Here is a 20475-nt window from a genome sequence, read left to right as displayed (position 1 = left end):
GATGATGTGATAATTAAAAAAAGTAAAAGTTGCCATGTTAGCTGTATTGATATTTAAGAGGGACTAATGTGATAGTAATAATTTCTAACGGTACGTGCCCCTATTTTAAGGGTGTCATTTTGCTGATACGGTTTAATCTTTCTTGTGAAAGCTTGTTTAGGTGAATATGGAGATGGATGGTGGGGACGATGATGGCTCGTGTCAAATGCAACCAAAGGAGAGAAGCACAGTTTATTCTGAGGGTGATTCTTCTTCTTCGAGGCATGCTGGTAGTGAATGGAACCATGAATTAAATGTTGGCTTTTGTTATTGTGGAAGAAGGGCTGTCATTCGCACATGGTCGATTATTCTACACATGTTCAATGCCTAAGGTTTACTGCAATCCTTTGTTAATATTTTGTCTTTTGGTATTTGGGTTTGGCTTTTGATGCTCTATTTGCGTTTAAGGTGATGACAACTGTGGTTACTTCCATTGGGTCCATGCAAGGTCCGAAGATGATAATGAAAATAGATCTATTGGAATGGATGATGGTTGGGTGACTACAATTGGTTCTAAGCTTGACAGATTGTGCTTGGAATTAAGGATGCTTCAATATTTCTTTTCTGCTTTTTTTTGCTGGTTGTGGTTTATTTGGTAGTTTGGAAGTGTATTCATAGAGTATAAATGTATTTGGTTAATGTTGAAGTCATAATGACATTTATGTATTAAGCCTTTAATCAATTAATGGAGGAAGAGTTTACGTTATTCTTGGATCATGCATTTGCTTATATTATCTATATATATTAATATAAAAGAAAGACATTTATTAATATAAAAGAAAGATTGAATCATGCATTTGCATATCATGTATGATAATGTGCATTATTATTAAAGAAAGGCATTGAGTTTGTGATAAACTTCCTATTTGATTCATTTAGCATGTAAACTAAAAGGTAAATGATGGAAGATTATTAACTTTATGTCTTTTTTCATATTTATTTTCTTCTTATATATGCAAAACGTGAAATGGACAAACATGACTAAAAAACAAAACAGAGGTAAACCACGCTAAAGTCCAAAGCTAGAGGGTGAAACTTAAACAAGTGAGCTCTGGTTTTGATATGAAGCTTGTGGCCCTAGTTTGTATGTCTGGAGCTGATTCTATATAGCCCATACACTAACACCATTTGTCTAATTAAAACAAAATCTAATTCATTACTTTTTTAACATCTCGCAATCGCAGATAAATTTAGTTGTCAAGGAGAAATATTAATTTCTGATCAAGAATTAAAATTGGTCATACTTTTTCTTTTCAACACAACCAAATTTTGTCGATTAAATTGGTCAGTGGTCACATTAAGTGCATAAACAGAAATAAATACCAAGTCAGAGAAGCCTGAACAACCATACAAGTGAACCAAACAATAATACATTCTCGATAATTACTCCTTGCCAATAACTAAAGTGAAGTTTCCCACGACGTTAACTGATGTGAAAACAATCGATTAAAAGGAAGCACCACAAATACGATTATTTGATAAGTTAAGAAAGATCGCCACAAGAATTAGAAAATTCTTGATAAGATTAGTTGATGCAAGAAAGAACCCTAGCAGAGCTAAAACTCACAAAAAAATGTAATCTGAATAATCTGTCCCTTTTTTCCATTCCCAAAATGTTTAATACAACTTTAGTTTGAGTTTGTCTTATTTGGGAGTAAATAAAGAAAATTAAAATACTAATATTCCAATAAAAGCTAATATGTCCAAGTGGTTTGATAAAGACATTATAAGCTTAAGGTCTTGGGTTCAAATCCTGAAATGTAACGGTTTATCATTTTTATTTTTAATATTGCCTTTTACAAAACAAGACATAAAAAGATAATAATAATAATAAAATAAAAATTATATCTTCCAGTTGGCCTCCTAGCTCTCCAAGCAAGCTATGCATGTAATAAGTCTAGCCTCCTCCATGTGTTGAGTCGATTGTTGGGTCTCTAGCAAATGGGCCACTTTGTGTTGCAATGCCTCTTGGGTTTTTTTAAGCATCCATCTAGTCATAAGCCCACCTAAGATTTGAATTGGATCTTGATCTTTATCCTCTTCGTCGTGGACTTGGGCCTTTTGATCATGGGCCTCTTGAGTTTGGGCTTTTATGTCCACATCATTATACCAGGTTCTTTCTTGCATCAACTGTTCAGTGGTTCAAGCAGAACTTTGGGCTATATTTTATGGGATCAAACTGCTGCGAGAAAGAAGTTGGAGTGGAGCCATCTGCGTTGAGACCAATTCTGCCGTGGCAGTAAAGTTGTTAAAGGAAGGATGTATTCGTACTCACGATAGTTACTCTTTGGTAAACAAAATAGTCCACATTGTGGGTGATGACCACGAGGTGTCTTGTTCCCATATATTTCGAGAAGCAAATCAAGTTGCGGATCTCTTAGCCAAACATGGGCGTAGTTTGCAGAATAGAATTGTTATATTCTCCGATCCTCCTTCTTGGATCCATTTTGCTTTGCTTGTTGATTTGTCGGCTGTTGCATTTTTTAGAGGTTTTTAGTTTTGGTTTTTAACCCCGTTCATGTACCAAAAAAAAAAAAACTGATCTTATTAAGAATTCTCCAATTCTTATGGTGATCTTTCTTGGCTTATCAAATAATCGTATTTGTGGCACCTTCCTTATAATCGATTGTTTTCACATCATTTGGTATTCAGAGCCAGGTTCTGGGGGGTACTGTTCACGCACACTGTTCATCGGTACTGTTCGCGGTATTGTTCAAATTTCTATTTTAATTTTTTTCCTGTTTCATTCCTTCTTGTTATTGTGTATCCACATATTTCTTTCAGTGATTATCTTTCATTTTGGAACATAAATTCTGCCAAAAAAAAATTTATAGCAAAAGAAGTTAAAAAAAAAATCTACAGCAAAAGAAAAAAAAAAAAATATATATATATATATATATACACAAATATATGGTAGTTGTTCTTCCTTAAATTCCGTGCACATTACTTGTTTGATAAAATTCCTAAGTATCAAGTGTCTTCCTTGTTCTTTGCTAGTTGTCCTTTGTGAGTACTACAATTCTGTTTTATTCCTTATGATTGTTATCCTTGAAGATGATTCTTGATTATAGATTATTTGATTCTTGTAAGAACCTTAAGTCAGAGAATGAGTGGAAAAAGGCAAGAGTGAATATTTACACAAAAGCCAAGTTGAGAATAAACACAAGTGGTACATCTTTGAGTGCAAACACGTGAGAAGAGTGGTAAGGTCCTATTACTTCACATTCTTTTATTTTCATTTTTTTTTAGTTGAACTATGGCAGGAGCAGCTGGTGGTGGTCCTCATTTAGAAGGAGCTCAAAGATTGTTACTTAAAGCTATGACTGCACAAATGCAAAGATTGATGACACAAAATAATCAAGAACTCTACGAAAAGATTGAAGGAATTGAAAATCAACTAAATCAAGATGTTGGAGGTCCTAACAGAAATAGGGGAGGTAGAGGCGGTAATAGAGGTCCTAGACAAAACAGACTTGAAGGAGTGAAGTTGAATGTTCCCCCATTCAAAGGTAGGAGTGATCTAGATGCCTATCTAGAGTGGGAGATGAAGATTGAACATGTGTTTTCATGCAATGACTATACTGAAGCACAAAAGGTCAAATTGGCAACAGCTGAATTCTCAGACTATGCCCTCATTTGGTGGAACAAATATCAAAAGGAAATGCAAAGAGATGAGGAACGAAAAATAGATACATGGGTTGAAATGAGGAGAGTCATGAGGAAGAGATACGTGCCAACCAGTTATAGCAGAACTTTGCATTTAAAACTTCAAAAATTAACTCAAGGTAGTATGACTGTTGAAGAATACTATAAGGAGATGGAGATAGCATTGATGAGAGCCTGTATAGAGGAAGAAAATGAAGCAACAATGGTTCATTTTCTGAATGGCCTAAACACTGATATTAGGGATGTTATGGAATTGCAGGAATATGTGGAGATGAAAGATTTGTTGCACAAGGCTGTACAGGTTGAACAACAGCTCAAGAGGAAAGGTATAGCAAGGAAGAATTCTTCCAGTTCTTATAATCCAAACCGGAGGGATAAATCTAAGAAGGAAGGAGGAAATTTATCTAGTTCAGTAGTGACTCCTCCACAAGGGAAATCACCAACAAAGCCAAATGCATCTGTTTTTCCCACTGGAACTAGAAACATCAAATGCTTGGGAAGAGGACATATTGCTTCTGAATGCCCAACCAGGAGGATTATGATCATGAAGGAGGATGGGCAAATCACTAGTGAATCTGAACTTGATGAAGAAGAAGTGGAGAAAGAGTTAGAAGAGGAAGCATTACAGGGTGATATACTAATAATAAGGAGGTTGTTGGGAAGTCAGATACAACCACTTGAGCAAACCCAAAGAGAAAATATTTTCCACACTAAACCCTAAACACTAGTATCTAAATTAAATTTGGGAACCAAACCACATCCTAGGCCATACAAAATTCAATGGCTTAGTGAAGATGGAGAGATAAAAGTAACTCAGCAGGTTGAGGTGTGCTTCTCAATTGGAAGGTATATTGATAAGGTGTTGTGTGATGTGGTTCCAATGGAGGCAACTCATCTCCTCCTAGGGAGGCCATGACAGTATGACACAAAAGCACTACATGATGGATTCACCAACAAGATTTCTTTCATGCACAATGACCAGAAAATTATTCTCAAACCATTATCTCCTAGAGATGTGTGTGAGGATTAAATAAAAATGAGAGAAAAAATAATGCAAGAGGAAAAAGAGAAGAGTTATCAAAAGTAGAAAGAAGAAGAGTGAAACACTTGAGGGAAAGAGTGAAACACTTGAGAGAAAAATGAGTTGTTTAGCAAAAGAGAGTGAGGTGAAAAGGATGTTTCTTGCTCACAAACCACTTTACTTGATGTACTGCAAAAATAATATTTTTGTTGCTGACAAGTTAAATAAAATTGTTATTCCTCTTAGTGTTGAATTTCTTTTGCAGGAATATAAGGATGTGTTTTCGAAGGAGTTACCAAATGGAATGCCACCTTTGAGGGGAATTGAACACCATATTGATCTTATTCCAGGAGTGTCATTGCCCAACCGACCAGCATATATAAGTAATCCCCAAGAGACCAAAGAGATCCAAAGGCAAGTCGAAGAATTGATGAGCAAAGGATGGGTACAAGAGAGCATGAGCCCATGTGCAGTTCTAGTCATTTAGTCCCTAAGAAGGATGGAACATGGAGGATGTGCACTAATTGTAGAGCCATCAACAACATCACAGTTAAGTATAGGCATCCTATTCCTAGGTTAGATGACTTATTGGATGAATTGCATGGTGCTTGTATTTTCTCAAAAATTGACTTGAAAAGTGGGTACCATCAAATTAGGATTAGGGAAGGGGATGAATGAAAAACTGCCTTTAAAACTAAGTATGGTTTGTATGAGTGGCTAGTGATGCCTTTTGGGTTAACTAATGCCCCAAGAACTTTTATGAGATTGATGAACCATGTCTTAAAGGAATTTTTAGGCAAATGTGTTGTGGTGTACTTTGATGATATTCTGATATATAGCACTAACTTTGATTTGCATGTTGAACATTTAAGTACTGTCATGAATGTGCTTAGAGAGGAAAAATTGTTTGCTAATATTGAAAAATGTACCTTTTGCACTGATCATGTTGTGTTTTTGGGATTTGTTGTGAGTTCTAAAGGGGTACAAGTTGATGAGGAAAAGATTAAAGCCATCCAAGAGTGGCCTACCCCTAAGAATGTGAGTGAAGTGAGAAGCTTTCATGGGTTACCTAGTTTCTATAGGAGGTTTGTTAAGAATTTTAGTACTTTGGCTGCACCTCTTAATGAAATAGTTAAAAAGCATGTTAGGTTTAAATGGGGTGAAAAAAAAGAAAATGAATTTTCTGAACTTAAGCACAAACTAACTAATACCCCCTTTCTTGCATTACCAAATTTTGCAAAATATTTTGAAATTGAATGTGATGCATCTAATGTGGGTATTGGGGCTGTTTTGATGCAAGAAGGTCATCCAATTGCTTATTTTAGTGAGAAGCTGAATGGGGCTGCCCTAAACTATCCCACTTATGATAAGGAATTGTATGCCTTGGTGAAAGCTTTAAAGACTTGGCAACATTACCTTTTGCCCAAAGATTTTGTCATCCATAGTGATCATGAGTCCTTAAAGTACTTAAAATGACAAGGTAAGCTTAATAAGAGGCATGCTAAGTAGGTAGAGTTTCTAGAGCAATTTCCATATGTCATCAAGCATAAAAAGGGAAAAGGGAATGTTGTGGTTGATGCTCTGTCTAGGAGACATGCTTTGCTCTCTGTGCTTGAAACTAAACTATTTGGTCTTGAATCTTTGAAATACATGTATATGCATGATGTGGACTTTGCTGGAAATTTTGCTGTGTGTGAAAAAATTTCTGAAAATGGTTACTATAGGCATAATGGGTTCTTGTTTAAAGCAAATAGATTGTGTGTGCCTAAGTGTTCCATTAGAGAGCTGCTTGTGAGTGAATCACATGAGGGGGGTTGATGGGTCATTTTGGGGTTCAAAAGACTTTGGAAATTTTGCAAGAACATTTCTATTGGCCCCATATGAAGCGTGATGTACATAAATTTTGTGATCATTGTATTATTTGTAAAAAGGCTAAATCTAAAGTTAAGCCTCATGGATTGTATACCCCTTTGCCTATTCCTGATTTTCCTTGGATTGATATATCTATGGACTTTGTTTTGGGGTTGCCTAGAACAAAGAATGGAAAAAGATTCTATTTTTGTTGTTGTTGACAGGTTTTCAAAAATGGCACATTTTATACCATGTAAAAAGGTTAATGATGTTTGCCATGTAGCTGACCTATTTTTCAGGGAAGTTGTACAACTCCATGGGCTACCTAGGAGCATTGTAAGTGATAGGGACACCAAGTTCCTAAGTCATTTTTGGAGAATGTTGTGGGGTAAGTTGGGTACCAAATTACTTTTCTGTACTACTTGTCACCCACAAACCGATGGACAAACTGAGGTAGTGAATAGAACTTTAGGCACTTTGCTTAGGACTGTTTTAAAGAAAAATATTAAATTTTGGGAAGAACATTTGCCTCATGTAGAGTTTGCATATAATAGGGCTGTCCATAGCACAACTAAATGTTCACCATTTGAAATTGTGTATGGATTTAATCCTCTAACACCACTTAACTTGTTACCTATGCCTAACATTTCTGAATTTAAACATAAAGATGCACAGGCTAAGGCTGAATATGTGAAGAAGTTGCATGAGCAAGTGAAAGCTCAAACTTAAAAGAAAATTGAAAGTCATGCCAAGCAAGCCATCAAGGGCAGAAAGAAAGTTATTTTTGAACCTGGTGATTGGGTTTAGGTACATATGAGAAAAGACAGGTTCCCTGAACAAAGGAAGCCCAAACTTCAACCTAGAGGAGATGGACCTTTCCAAGTCCTAGAAAAGATCAATGATAATGCTTACAAGATCGATCTACCAAGTGAGTATGGTGTAAGTTCTTCTTTTAATGTTGCTAATTTGACTCATTTTGATGCAGGAGATGAATTCATAGCTTTGAGGACAAATGCTGCCCAAGAAGGAGAGAATGATGTGGACATAAAAGCCCAAACTCAAGAGGCCTATGATCAGAAGGCCCAAGTCCACGACGAAGAGGATAAAGATCAAGATCCAATTCAAATCTTAGGCGGGCCTATGACTAGAGGCATGCTTAAAAAAACCCAAGAGGCATTGTAGCACAAAGTGGTCCATTTGCTAAAGACCCAACAATCGACTCAACACATGGAGGAGGCTAGACTTATTACATGCATAGCTTGCTTAGAGAGCTAGAAGGCGAACTGGAAGATTTAGTTTTTATTTTATTATTATTATCTTTTTATGTCTTAAGTTTTAAAGCTGTGTTATTTTTATTTTGTAAAAGGCAGTATTAAAAATAAAAATAATAAACTGTTACATTTCAGGATTTGAACCCAAGACCTTAAGCTTATAATGCCTTCATCAAACCACTTGGGCATATTAGCTTCTGTTGGGATATTAGCATTTTAATTTTCTTTATTTACTCCCAAATGAGGAAAACTCAAACTAAAGTTGTATTAAACATTTTGGGAATGGAGAAAAGGGACAAATTATTCAGATTACATTTTTTGTGAGTTTTAGCTCTGCTAGGATTCTTTCTTGCATCAACTGATCTTATCAAGAATTTTCCAATTCTCGTGGCGGTCTTTCTTGAGTTATCAAATAATCATATTTGTGGCGTCTTCCTTATAATCAATTGTTTTCACATCATTAACAGAAGGTTATTAAAGGAGAACTACTCCAACAACCAACTAGTTAATACAAAAGGATAATATTGAATCTCACCGCAACCAGCAATATAGCTAATTACTCCAACAAGAACAAAAACAAAAGGTAATTCACAAAGAGAAAATAATTCTATCTAATTTCATAAACTTTAAGGAAGACTACCATAACTTAGATTACTATCTCCCATACAGAAAAGACTAGCTTAATTAAGAAAAATAACTTTTTTTTTTATTATAAAAGGTTGTGAAGTCCAACTAAACTTAGTGATACTGAGATGTACAATATATATTCATAAAGAAAGTAATAGATTGCAGAACATGGATCTTAAGTGTTTCATTTCATCAACTAAAACACCATACATTCCTTGGTTCATTTAAGGTACATGGACCATAACTAGTGTGAAGGTGCATAGGCCTTAAAAGTTGGGCAAAATACACTATAACAGTACTAAATACATATCCCGAAAATATAGATCCCATATAGCCAATAACAATACCAAAATAAATCATCATTCATGACAATAAGTATAGTACCAAAATAAACCATCAGTACTAAATTCCAAAGTACCCAAAGAAAACCATAACTTTGGATAGTAGAATTGCAAGCTGGTGGACTGTATGTCTTTCTTAGCTTTGATGCCCAGGAAATCTTGGTGTTGACATGAAAGTCATAAATTCCATGTTGGCATTGCTTGATCAAGGGTGCGTTGGTGGTAAGGTGATTCTAAATGAATCAGTTCAAAATTAGTTGAAACATAAAATAGAAACTAGAAATGTCTAAGACAATGGAGCAGATTCAATTAGTGCTTCATCAATTGGAGGGGCAGATTGAGACAATGGTATTTCTTCTTGTGGGCCAGATTGAGAGTGTGTTAATTGCTTATTCATTGGCCTTTGAGGTACTCCATCATTTTTGCATCCCTTATAGTTATGACCTGTTAAACCACATCTACTACAGGTGAATGCAGGGTATGATCTTTTCAACCCATTGTTGCCAACACTTCCCTCATCCACATCCTTCATTCTTTGTTTCTTTGGTCCCCTTGGTCTCATTTTCATTTCAAGTGGAGTGGTTTGGACGTAACTTGTAAACTCCCAATACTGTTGGCCTTGTGTAGGTTGAATGAAGTACTCATATGTTGCAGCATAGGACCCAATAGTTAGCCATTCATGATAATAATCTTCAACTTTCTAATTCTTGTATGCAATTTCTACATGTTTGCATGGCATTCCTATGCATATAATAAAAAAAAAAGAATTACAATGTTAGATACACATGATTAAATGCATAACAGTTACATATATGCATGAGTTTCACCTGTAAGTTGCCAAAACATGCATGTACAAGTTTGAGTGCTTAAATTCACATCAACTTTTGACTCCCAATTTTGTACTTGAAACCTATTTCCATCATCATAACCACACCATCGTGGGGTCACTTGTTGCTTTCACACTTCTTATTTTCTAGCCTTGATTGTTGCATTGGAGTCAAGGGCCCCACACTCCCAACCTACTTCAACGTATCTGTACTCATGCTCCTAATTAAGTAACATTTGATCTCCTCACACATAGTGAGAATTGGCTTGTTCCTATACTTGAGGATTTTAGCATTAAAAACCTCACTAAAAAGGCCTTACTTCATGCTTGTTTAGGCCATTTAATCAAGTATGCCTAAGCTTTCTTATTTTTTTCTTTTCACCTTCTCCATATTCAAGTTCCATTTAGGAGGGGGTGTTGACCTAGCACATTCCCATACAACACCCCTTAATTCCTTATCTTTCCATTTTCTAGTGAAGTTTTTTCACAAGTGCATTAAACAATACCTATGATCCATTCCAGACATAACTTCTTGCATTCCAGGAATTAAACCCTACAAAAAAACCTAATTACAAATGTGATTATCCACAATATGAGCATATTGTTCTCTTAGGCTACCTTCCACCAACTCTATTACTTCTTACAAGGCCCTAAATATTTTAGAGTCATCAACAAGCACACCAAGCAAAGCTTGCTTATATTTGAAAACCTAATTACAAATGTGATTATCCACAATTTTTTTAATTTGAAAGCTTTCTTGAACTTCACTCTAGCTACATAATATCTCCCATGCACATTCTTTATGTTTACACCTTGCTCTTGCCCTAATTTTGTAAATTTTTTTTAACTACTTAATCTCTCTTCCAAGGTAAATAGTGTTGTCCCTTACAACAGTTTTAAATTATTTTAAAGTTGAAATGATGGAAATCAACTTCCCAAAGATTTCTTTGAAAAAGATAAGACCAAGAAAGGTAAAGGATGATAAAATTGATTTAAAGAATTGTAGGATACTTACCCTTATTTTGTAAGGTATCCTACCTCTAGAGGCCTATCCTACCTTGAAGGACTCCTATTGTTGATATACAATTTTTCTTATTTGTAAATTCAATTTAGTATTGATTTTATTAGGATAATTTTGTCCTTGTATTTTGGGTCAAATAGTATAGGTAATTTTGTCCTTATATTACTTGAGGGTGTAATTAGTAGATTAGGAAAGGTGTAAATAGTAAAGTCTTGTTAGACTTATTTGAGTTTGGATGGCCCAAAATTTTTTTATGGCCCATAGGTTTGGATGCCCACTTGCTCATGCAAGTGGTTTGAACGTCCATACCATGCCAAGCTTTCCATCCAAGCTACAAATTAAGTCACATGACTTTGATAATGACATCTCAACAAACTTGTTAAAAGTAATCATTTGTCTAGTAATTATAATGATTAAGTTAGGTAGTTGGAGCTAACTTAAGCTAACATAAATTATTCTTAAACTAAGATTAGCTTAGCTTGCTCTATAAGCTTCTAGACAACTAACTAGACTTGTAGAAATTTAACTAGAGTTAGTTAGCTTAACTACAAGGTAGTTAACCATGCTTAGTCTAGCTTACACCATAAGCCAACTAAACTCTATATATTGTAGTTTTGTCCATTTTGTAGGAACTTTTGAAGTATATTCAGATTTTGGCTGAGAATTTCTCTTTAAATTCTCTCTCTAGAAAATCTAAAATTCTCTCTTTGATTTTCTTTCAATTCTTTTATCCTCTACCTAAGAGTGTGGTGAGAGTTGAAGTGATTTATGTTCTATCCTGAAGGACACCACTTGAAGAGAGTTCTTCACCTTTAAAGGTGAGTCCAAAGGTTTCTTCCTCCATCGGAAACCTTGAAGAAGCTTGAGAAGTGTCAAGAAGGAAAAGATCTAGAAAGAAACTTAAAAGAAAAGCTACAACAATCTAGTTCCTCCTTGAGGTTTCCATCATGAAAACTCTATTCCAATCTCTAAATGCACACATCCAAAGTCTACAACTTCATAAAACTTGGGATAAATAACTTTTCAATCACCTATAAAAACCTCATCATCACTACTAATTGGATATCTCAATACTTCAAATTCATATGGGTTGTCATCAACAACCTCAGTAACAGGTTCATCACAAATGTCTTGCATATCTTCATTTATAATTAAAACCATTAAATCAACATGAAAATCAATATAAAAAACCATTTACCAAAGCAAAATGAAAAAAAAATCATGTAACAATGAAGAAAGAATGATGGTTTATAAGAGCAAAATACAAAAAAACCTAGAACCATGATCATATCCAAAACCACAACAATAACCTAAACCCAAAAATATAAGTCAACATAAAGAAAAGCAAAAAGACAAAAGCAACAAACAACATGATGAAGAACAATATCAAGGACAAGGACAAAAAACAATGACGAATAGAAACAACCATGAGCATAGAAAAGAAAAGTCAAAAGTGAAAGTAATGAATACCTATCACCGTTTCCATCCTTCGTGAATGTTCAAAACACAATGGAGATGGCTTCATGAGCACTCTTTGGTATGCAAACCTCTTGCCTTCCTTTCTTCACTATGTGGGAAAGAAATAATGGGAACAAAATAGACACTAATACTTTTTAACGTCATGGAGTAAATTATTTACTTTTATAAAAGCAATTTTTTACACATTCAAAAGAGTCCTTCATGTGATAGGGCACAAAAAAATATTAAAATTGCTACATCATCAAATAACTGGTCACATATGCAATATAATGAGGGACTAAATTGAGAGGAAGTGATAGTTTTAGGAACTAATTTGACCATTTACTCAAAAATTAATTAAATATTTTTTTGCAAAAAGGTATTTTTAAAAAATAAGAATTCTAACATAGAGTAGCAATTAAAAAATTACATTAATTAATTTTCATCTAACATAAATTTGAAATAGAATAAGAATTACATAAATCTTAAGCAAATTCTAAAAAAAGAATTAAATTTCTAGAAATTTAATGTGGGGATGGGGATGGGGACGGGTACAAGATGAGTAAGAATATACTAATCTTGTCCCAATATACTATTTAATAAATTGGATATTATTCATACTCGTACATAGTCAAATCGAATATTACTCGTCAAAGTCAGAGTGGGTTCAGAGATTGCCTATAGGTACGAATTTATTTGTCATTCCTAATTTCTGATATGAATAGCTAACCGTTTGAAAATGGCTATTCAAAGTGAAACAATTAATATAGTTGAAATTAAGGGTAAAATAGTAATAGTCAAAGGACTAGTTGTTGTGTACTAATAGTGGTTGAAAACGTGAAAACTTGGAACCTTCAAGAAGGTACAACAAAAGGAGCAAAGACATGACCCTTACCTTACACCTAAAATACAAGGGAGTGGGTTATTGGAAATAGATAAACAACTCTAACTACTCTAGACCTTTTAAATATTGGAAAAAAGTATTATAATCAAAGTCCATGACATAGATCAATCAAATTTATCTTATTTACTCAATTTACAACTTTCATTTACATTTAAGCAAGTTCCATTCAATTCTTTACAAGTTTCATTATAACTTCCCTTACAACTGACTTTAACTCATTCTTTAGGATCAAAAAACACAAACCTCACAATAACAATTGTTGGATGACTTTTAGGAGTAAACCAAGAATTCAATTAAGGAGAAAAACCTCTTCCTTAAATCAATTGCCTAATGTGAGAATCAACTGTTAGTCGATGTAATTGTTGATTGTAATTCTCATTGTACTTGTTGAGAAAAGTATTGGTTCTTGTCCAAAGTGTTCAGTCTTCGAATCAATGATTGTACTTGCAAAAGAGACTTTGATGCTAAAGTAAGCAAGTGTTCAGAAGAGAGTACTTGATGTTCTCGAGAATGAGTGTACCTTCTGAAGGTGTAATGCATGTGTATATGTAGGGGAGAAAATGTTACTATTAGTTGATAGAACATTTAAATGCATTCAAGATCTTTTATTATCACGTGATGGTTGGACTTTACAACTTGCAACTCATAGGGGAATGTATTTGGTAGGCTAAGGACTGCTCAACCTTAAGGAATATTTTGTTTGGTTAGGTAAGTAGTATGGATTCCTACTATATAGTCATAGTGGCATTCTTATGGTGTTAGGTCGACAATTAATAGGTCCCCGATATTGAGATCTAGGACCTATCTAGTACATAAGCTTCCAAGTCTTTGACTCTTAAGAAAAAAGTTCAATGTACTATTGGCAAAAAAAAATTTATTTCTCGCCTTTAGATTTTGAAATTGTCACCTTTTAGATACATTGTTATTTTAGTAGTTGCATCAAGTGGAATGATGGCATGTTGATGCATTAAGAAATTTCTGAAAGCGTAGATGTCCTCAAGAATGTGAAAGGTCGTGTCCATTCCCATTAATTCTTGGAGAGATCTAACAAACTAGAGAAGTGTGATGCATTTTCTCCCAAAGCTCTTCACGTCTATAAATTGTGTCCTTTAGTCCCCATAATGATTCACCTACAACCTCTACCTTCCAAACACTTTGAGCATTTACTACTCCAACCCCCTTAGAATATCCAAAATTGATCCAAGTACCGATCAGGTATGCCTCCTCTCCTATCTTTTTATGAATTTTTCTAGTAATAGTGTAGAATCTCCTTTCCTAGGCGAAATGGACGTAAATGTTATCTTTAGATCTTCTACCTCTTCATTTGAAAACTCTAACCTTTCTTCCTCTATTACTTTTACTACCCCTAGTGCCTTGGGAACTGCCATTAGTGCAAATCATCCCTAATTGACTGTCGAGGTGCCCCAAGTTGTCAAAGATGACCAGCTTGAAATGAAGTTTATGGTTTAGGATTTAGTATTTAAGGTTTAGGGTTTAGAGTTTGTTGATATGCTTCTTAAATAGTATTGATGAAGCTTTATTGATCTGCTTCCTAAAGAGTACCAACATCATACAATTTGGGTGTGGAGACTTTATAGAGGCTCAAAGACCCTTAAAGGAAGAGAAGGTATGCCGAGAAGCCGATGATGATGAGGCATGCTTCTTTTTCATGTACAAGTACCACTTCAAACCTTTAAATGACTAAATTCCCTTGGAAACTTTCTTTGTCAGAGTTCTATCAATCCTCAACGTAGTTCCTACACAACTTTATCCTAACAGTTGGACTCTCTTGCAAGCATTTTGATTCAATGGCTCCCCCTATTTTTTTGCACTTCTATGAAATCAAACCCGATAACATGTCTGAATGGTTGTCCTTGATCAATCATGGGCATAGGGTCTTATTTGAATCTTACATCACCTTCTACAAGAAGATCAAGGTTGGGTCCTTCAAGATTTTGACCTTGAGGACACGACTCTAAAACTCCATTTCTATTGGACCTTAGCTTCAAGGATTACTCAAACTCGATAGCTTCAAGGATGGGTCCATTTCTATTGTCGAGAGTGATGATCTTAGTACTTATTTATGACTGCTTGATTAAACATTTCATCTTAGAATTTTGTTGCCTAAGGAGTGTCAACTCCTCCTCGTTCCTTTTTTGTTCTTTTTTGCTCTGCTTACGCCATTGTTGTAGCTTTTTTTTGTAATATTTTCAATACACGATCACCATTGGCCATATCTAGGTTCTTGCTTGGTGATCTGCTTATTTCTACCATCTGTTTGTCAATAGAAACCGTAGGAATAGTTTTCTACAACCACACAGTGGACGCCAAATGTACTTGTTGAGAAAAGTATTTGTCCTCATACAAAGTCTTTAATCTTCGATTCTCGATCTTTAGTTTTTGGATCGATAGTTGTACCTACAAAAGAGACTTCAATGCTAAAGTAAGCAGGTGTTTAAAGAGTACTTGATGTTTCAAGAATGAACATACCTTTTGAAGGTGAAACACAGGTGTGGGTGTGTGTTTGTGTGTGTGTATATAGGAGTGAAAATGTTACCGTTAGTCAAAAGGACATTTAATTGCATTCAAGACCCTTTATTGTCGTATAACAGATGAACGTTACAATCTACCACTCACAAGGGAATGTTTTTGGTAGACCGGTGACTGCTCAACTTTGGGGAATATTTTGTTCGATTAGGCAAGTAGTCTGTTTCTTGCTATGTAGTCATGGTGGAATTCTTATGTTGTTAGGTCAAGAATTGATAGATCCTCGTTATTGAGGTCTATGACCTATCTAGTACACCCACAAATAACTATTGTAGTTGCTTTTGTTATTATAATTGAGTTTCTATTGTGAAACTATTGAATTTAATTATGTTTAGAATGTATCTGTGAGTTTTTTTTAATAAAAATCCTATTATTAGTTTATTCAAAACTTATATCAAGTTAACTGATTTAAATTCGAAGAACAAACTTTGTGGAATTATGAAAATGTGTTGTGAATATTTTTAGATGTTTTGAAAGTACGGTTTGTGTTTGGATGAAGGATTTAAAATCAGTAGTTTAATTTTTATAATAATTTTAAATGTTTCATTTAGATGAAAAATTTATAAAAAATTTGAAATTTAAGTATTTATGAAAATTTTTAAAAATTTTAAAATTTCAAAATTTTTTCTAAAAAATATAAGAATTTGAAAATTTTCATTTTTTTTAAGACCTCACTTTTATATCTTTTATCTCTTTATCCTTCCTACCTTTTCTCTCATTCTCTCTCTCTCCTCTCTCATTGTCTTCTTTTTCTTTTTCCTCGAAGACCTTTCTCTTTTTCTGTGACACGCTTACTACCCCAACACATATATTGTAATAAAATAGACTAAGGAAATAAAATTTTCAATCGTCGGTAAAAGGGTTCACATAAAAACCTTCACAAATATTCTTCAATATCCAAGATAATTGAAAATAAATAAATTAGAAAATGAAACATAAGAGTTTACAAAATAATAAATACAACTCCAAATCTATATAAAAATTCATGTCCTAGAAATCCTCTGCCCCGATGTCACAATATCAAAGCATACCCACAATTCAACCGTTGGCATTCTAGATGCCACTCATAGCCGAATCTCCTTCACCTAAAACATCCACAATTGCACGGTGAGAAAAGAAAACATCTATATGTAAAGCACACAAGGAAAAACACAACATAATCTCATCAATTAATGAAGTCTTTACAAGCATATCCATACATTCTAATTGTATCAATCATGCATCATATTCACATCACAATTTCACAATCACACCAGTCTATCACAAATCTTGCAATTAACACTATGCCAATATGCTAGCTCACACCACCTCAAGGTCATGCCACTCTAGACACAAGTGATACGTATTAATTGCCTCACTCATCCCACACTATGCCAGGGGCACGCCATCCCTGTAGCATCACTTACCTAGGGTCGTCTCATTCCTGGTCATATGTGTGAGGAACCACAATCACATCACAATCATAATCATCACAAATCTTACTATGTCAAGGTCATGCTACCCTTCAGCCTAGGGTTGTGCTCACCCCTAACATCACACTGTGTCAAGGTCACCCTACCCTTTTAGTAGCCTAGGGCCATTCTCACCCCTGACATAACACTATGCCAAGGTCACGCTACCCTTTTAACAGTCTAGGGTCGTGCTCACCCCTGGTCATCAATATGAGGATCCACAACCACATCTCATTCACATTCCACACATCTCATTTCATAACTCAAATTCATATCACATACACAATTCCATATCACATACACAATAGATAAGTCCAACAAAATAAGGGTTTACACACCCCTCAAGCAATTCACATCTAGATCATCAATTCTTATCAAGTAATATAATAATAACATTCATAAATTAATATAATAATCAATGGAATTACCAATTTAATATAATCTTAACATAAACGGTAAAACCCCCAATTATTCCAAAACCTAACTTACAAGCACTTTTCTACAATTTCTTTCTCTCTCCCAAATCATCATTCTTACAAATTAAATATATATTCATAATCCTAAATACATACAGAATCATATAAGACCAATAATTCTCCAAATAGAAATAATTATAAAATTACTCATAATCTTACAAGCTTCCTCTTCTACCCAATTTCCTCATGTAACTTTGCATACAAATAATCTTCTTTTCCCCCGTACCTGGATAAACAGTAGCTGAAACTAAAATAGAGATCTCCTTGGTCTCCTCCTCTGAGTGGCCCTCGACCTTCAGAGAGTGTAGAAGGAAAAGAAGAAAATGTAGAAGAAAGAAGTCAGAATTGAAAGAAGTCAGAACTAAAAGGTGTGATTTTTGGGAGTGTCAGAACTCTCTATTTATAGGCATCAAGCATCGCCGGAACAACCCGTTTCAAATCTGGAACGGCCCGTTCTAGACTCTAACAACATGTGTAAAATGCACATCCAGAATGGCCTGTTCTCGAACCAGAACGGCCCGTTCTGGGGTTGCACTTAACCCACAACGACCATATCTGGACAGGCCCATTCTCAATTAGGGTTATAAGCATTTTCGGTGATTTGGAACGCCTTGTTTCCATCTAGAACTTGTAAACAATTTTTGTATTTTGGAACGGCCCGTTCTAAACAACAAAATCACTCTCGTTTTAGTAGTTTGGAACGGTCCGTTCCAATTTGAGAACGGCCTGTTCTAGACTACTAAATCACCCCTATTGGACCTTTGGGCCCTCAAATAATTTGTGAAAATCGGGATGTTACATTTTCAATGTCAACTTAAAAAATACTAATATTTTTTTGTTAATTACTGAATATTCAATTTTTTAAAATTAATAAATAACGTCTAATTTTTTAAAAAATTATTAATGTTTGAAAATTGGCTGCTATTTATTTTTTAAAGTTTAATTTTAAAATTTCAATATATATATATATATACATATTTAAAATAAATTCTTCCTATAATGTAAACTAAATTTCCTTAAGAATTTAAAATTTAATAAATTTAAATTAATTCGTTGATAAAAATATTTAATAAATAATGGAAATTGAAATTAAAATAATTCTTTTTTTTTTTAATTTTAGAAATTTCCATCGAAACACATCTTTTAAAGTATAAAGTTTTTCAAGTTATGAATTATTTAAATTTTTTTAGTATAAATAAAATGAATCGGTTAAAATAGTTATCCAATTTCTGCTTACTATTTTTTGTTGAGTTTGATTTTCAAAGAATTTAAAAATCCAAACTGAAAACCTATTTGATGCAACCCGTTTAGCCGAAACCAACCCAAATGCGGCCGAAAGCAAATTTAGTTTTCGGAATTGTCAGATCCAATGGATCATGCTATTATGCTATTCTCTAATTGGAGGCGCCTCCGAAAGTGCAACCTTGAAGTCATCAAAATCTTATAATCCGACATCTGGAATTTAAATTTCTCAACAAGGGCATCAGATCCACAATCGGTTAACTGCATCTCCAATGATCTTCTACTTTGAACGCTTTTCTGAAGGTGACAAACTAAAGTATTTATTTTCCCTGAATTTGCCAATGAAACCAAAGGATCTCTAAGCCCAGTTCCATTTCAGAATGTTAATATATCAAGGTTTTCGTTTCAAATGCTCTTGTTGAGAATTTTAAATTTTGGATGTCAGATTATAAAACATAGGTGACTTCAAAATGATAGATACACACAGCCATGAATAACAACTTGCAGATCGGCACGTAAGCATATATAACACTTTTTGTCCTTGAGTTTATTATTTTCTTGCTAGCACTGAAATACAAGTCGTGACTCGTGAGAGGATGGAGTGGACCACAAAGGTTTGGAGCAATGGCCACAAAGTTTAGTCTATTTTTTATTCTTGTTTAGTTACAAATTTCCGTCATCAAGGAGTGATTCATATATGGTATATTTCCTGAAAGCCTAATATATATTGTAATCATGTTTTCCTTAGATATTTTACTTTTATCGCTCTACCTAATATATTGGGTAGTTTTATAGATTAGGTAATGACAGAATTAAAACAAATTAATGACCATTGTGGGCAAGTTAGACTCCTTGATTTTGTTTCTATCCAGTACCATGGTACAGTGATTATAATCAACAATGACCCTTATCGACAAGTTAGGTTCCATGAGTTTGTCCTTTGTTTTCTTTTAGGCCACTTAATGTTAGTTATAAATGGTGATGGTACTTCACCAAACATATAGTTCAATTATTTGTTTGGCTTATTTGAGAAACACTTGATTCCTTATATAATATTTCAAAATGGCCATTTATCTAGGGAGGATTTGAACTTCTCACTTTATATGATTGCATTTGTTCTTATGATCTTATTCTGAGGATAAAAGTTGGAATCCATAATCAATCTATCTTGTCAGGGATATTGCTGCTTCTTTGAAGAACTAGTTGCTGCCTGTTTATAATAGGAAAATTGCACCAAACAGAGACAAGTACTACCACATTAAACACCTGATCATGTTGTATTAGATGGTGTGATGAGAAGAAGCAACAACAGGCCTCTACCCACACTCTTTGTATATTCAGTGGTTTGTTATGTTCCTACTTCTTACCTTTACTAGAAAGGTTGTGGTTCCTTGAATCCATGATGCGTTTACCAGAGTCCACAGAGAAAGGAATAAAATCGAAGTTTATAGTCATATATTGTGATTTTGGTCCTCCTGAAATGAACAGTTTAAAGTTAGTTATCTTTGTATCCAACCTGAATAGAATTAGCCAGAATAATTCCAACAACGGGATGCTGCTGCACCAAGTTGTATCCCAAGATTTAACGCGACAGCATACACAAGACAGGATTTGAACCCCTGACCTTGCTTAAAGGTGGATTAACCCCTACCGCTGAACCACACGCTTGAAGTTGTCCTTCATAGTTTAGTATTGAATAAGACTTTATATGATTTATACTTTCCAACTCAAAAA

At 34.3% G+C, this 20475-nt stretch overlaps 1 protein-coding gene and 1 long non-coding RNA gene across 3 annotated transcripts; both read left to right on the top strand.

The window, feature by feature from the left end:
• The first annotated feature begins 166 nt into the window (after window positions 1–166).
• On the top strand, window positions 167–9073 carry LOC145955017 (uncharacterized). The gene is made up of 14 exons (XM_083069715.1): window positions 167–269; window positions 448–536; window positions 2153–2528; window positions 3303–4356; window positions 4471–4591; window positions 4992–5140; window positions 5566–6189; window positions 6316–6517; window positions 6658–6749; window positions 6802–6965; window positions 7116–7288; window positions 7385–7505; window positions 7563–7727; window positions 8970–9073. Exons 1-14 carry the CDS (start codon window positions 167–169, stop codon window positions 9071–9073), a joined length of 3537 nt encoding a protein of 1178 aa, XP_082925841.1.
• An 8899-nt stretch (window positions 9074–17972) lies between these two features.
• Window positions 17973–20195, top strand: LOC114916915 (uncharacterized). Of its 2 annotated transcripts, none has more exons than XR_003805577.2 (2): window positions 17973–19256; window positions 19917–20195. It is a non-coding gene; the product is annotated as an uncharacterized LOC114916915 (long non-coding RNA). The 2 variants fall into 2 exon arrangements; XR_003805576.2 differs by having other exon boundaries at window positions 17973–19441.
• The last annotated feature ends 280 nt before the right edge of the window (window positions 20196–20475 follow it).

This window comes from Cajanus cajan, chromosome 2, assembly GCF_000230855.2.
Source record: "Cajanus cajan strain Asha chromosome 2, NIPB_CcT2T_4, whole genome shotgun sequence".
NCBI lineage: Eukaryota > Viridiplantae > Streptophyta > Magnoliopsida > Fabales > Fabaceae > Cajanus > Cajanus cajan.
Note: the sequence above shows the minus strand (reverse complement) of the source record. Positions and strands in the feature narration are given on the sequence as shown.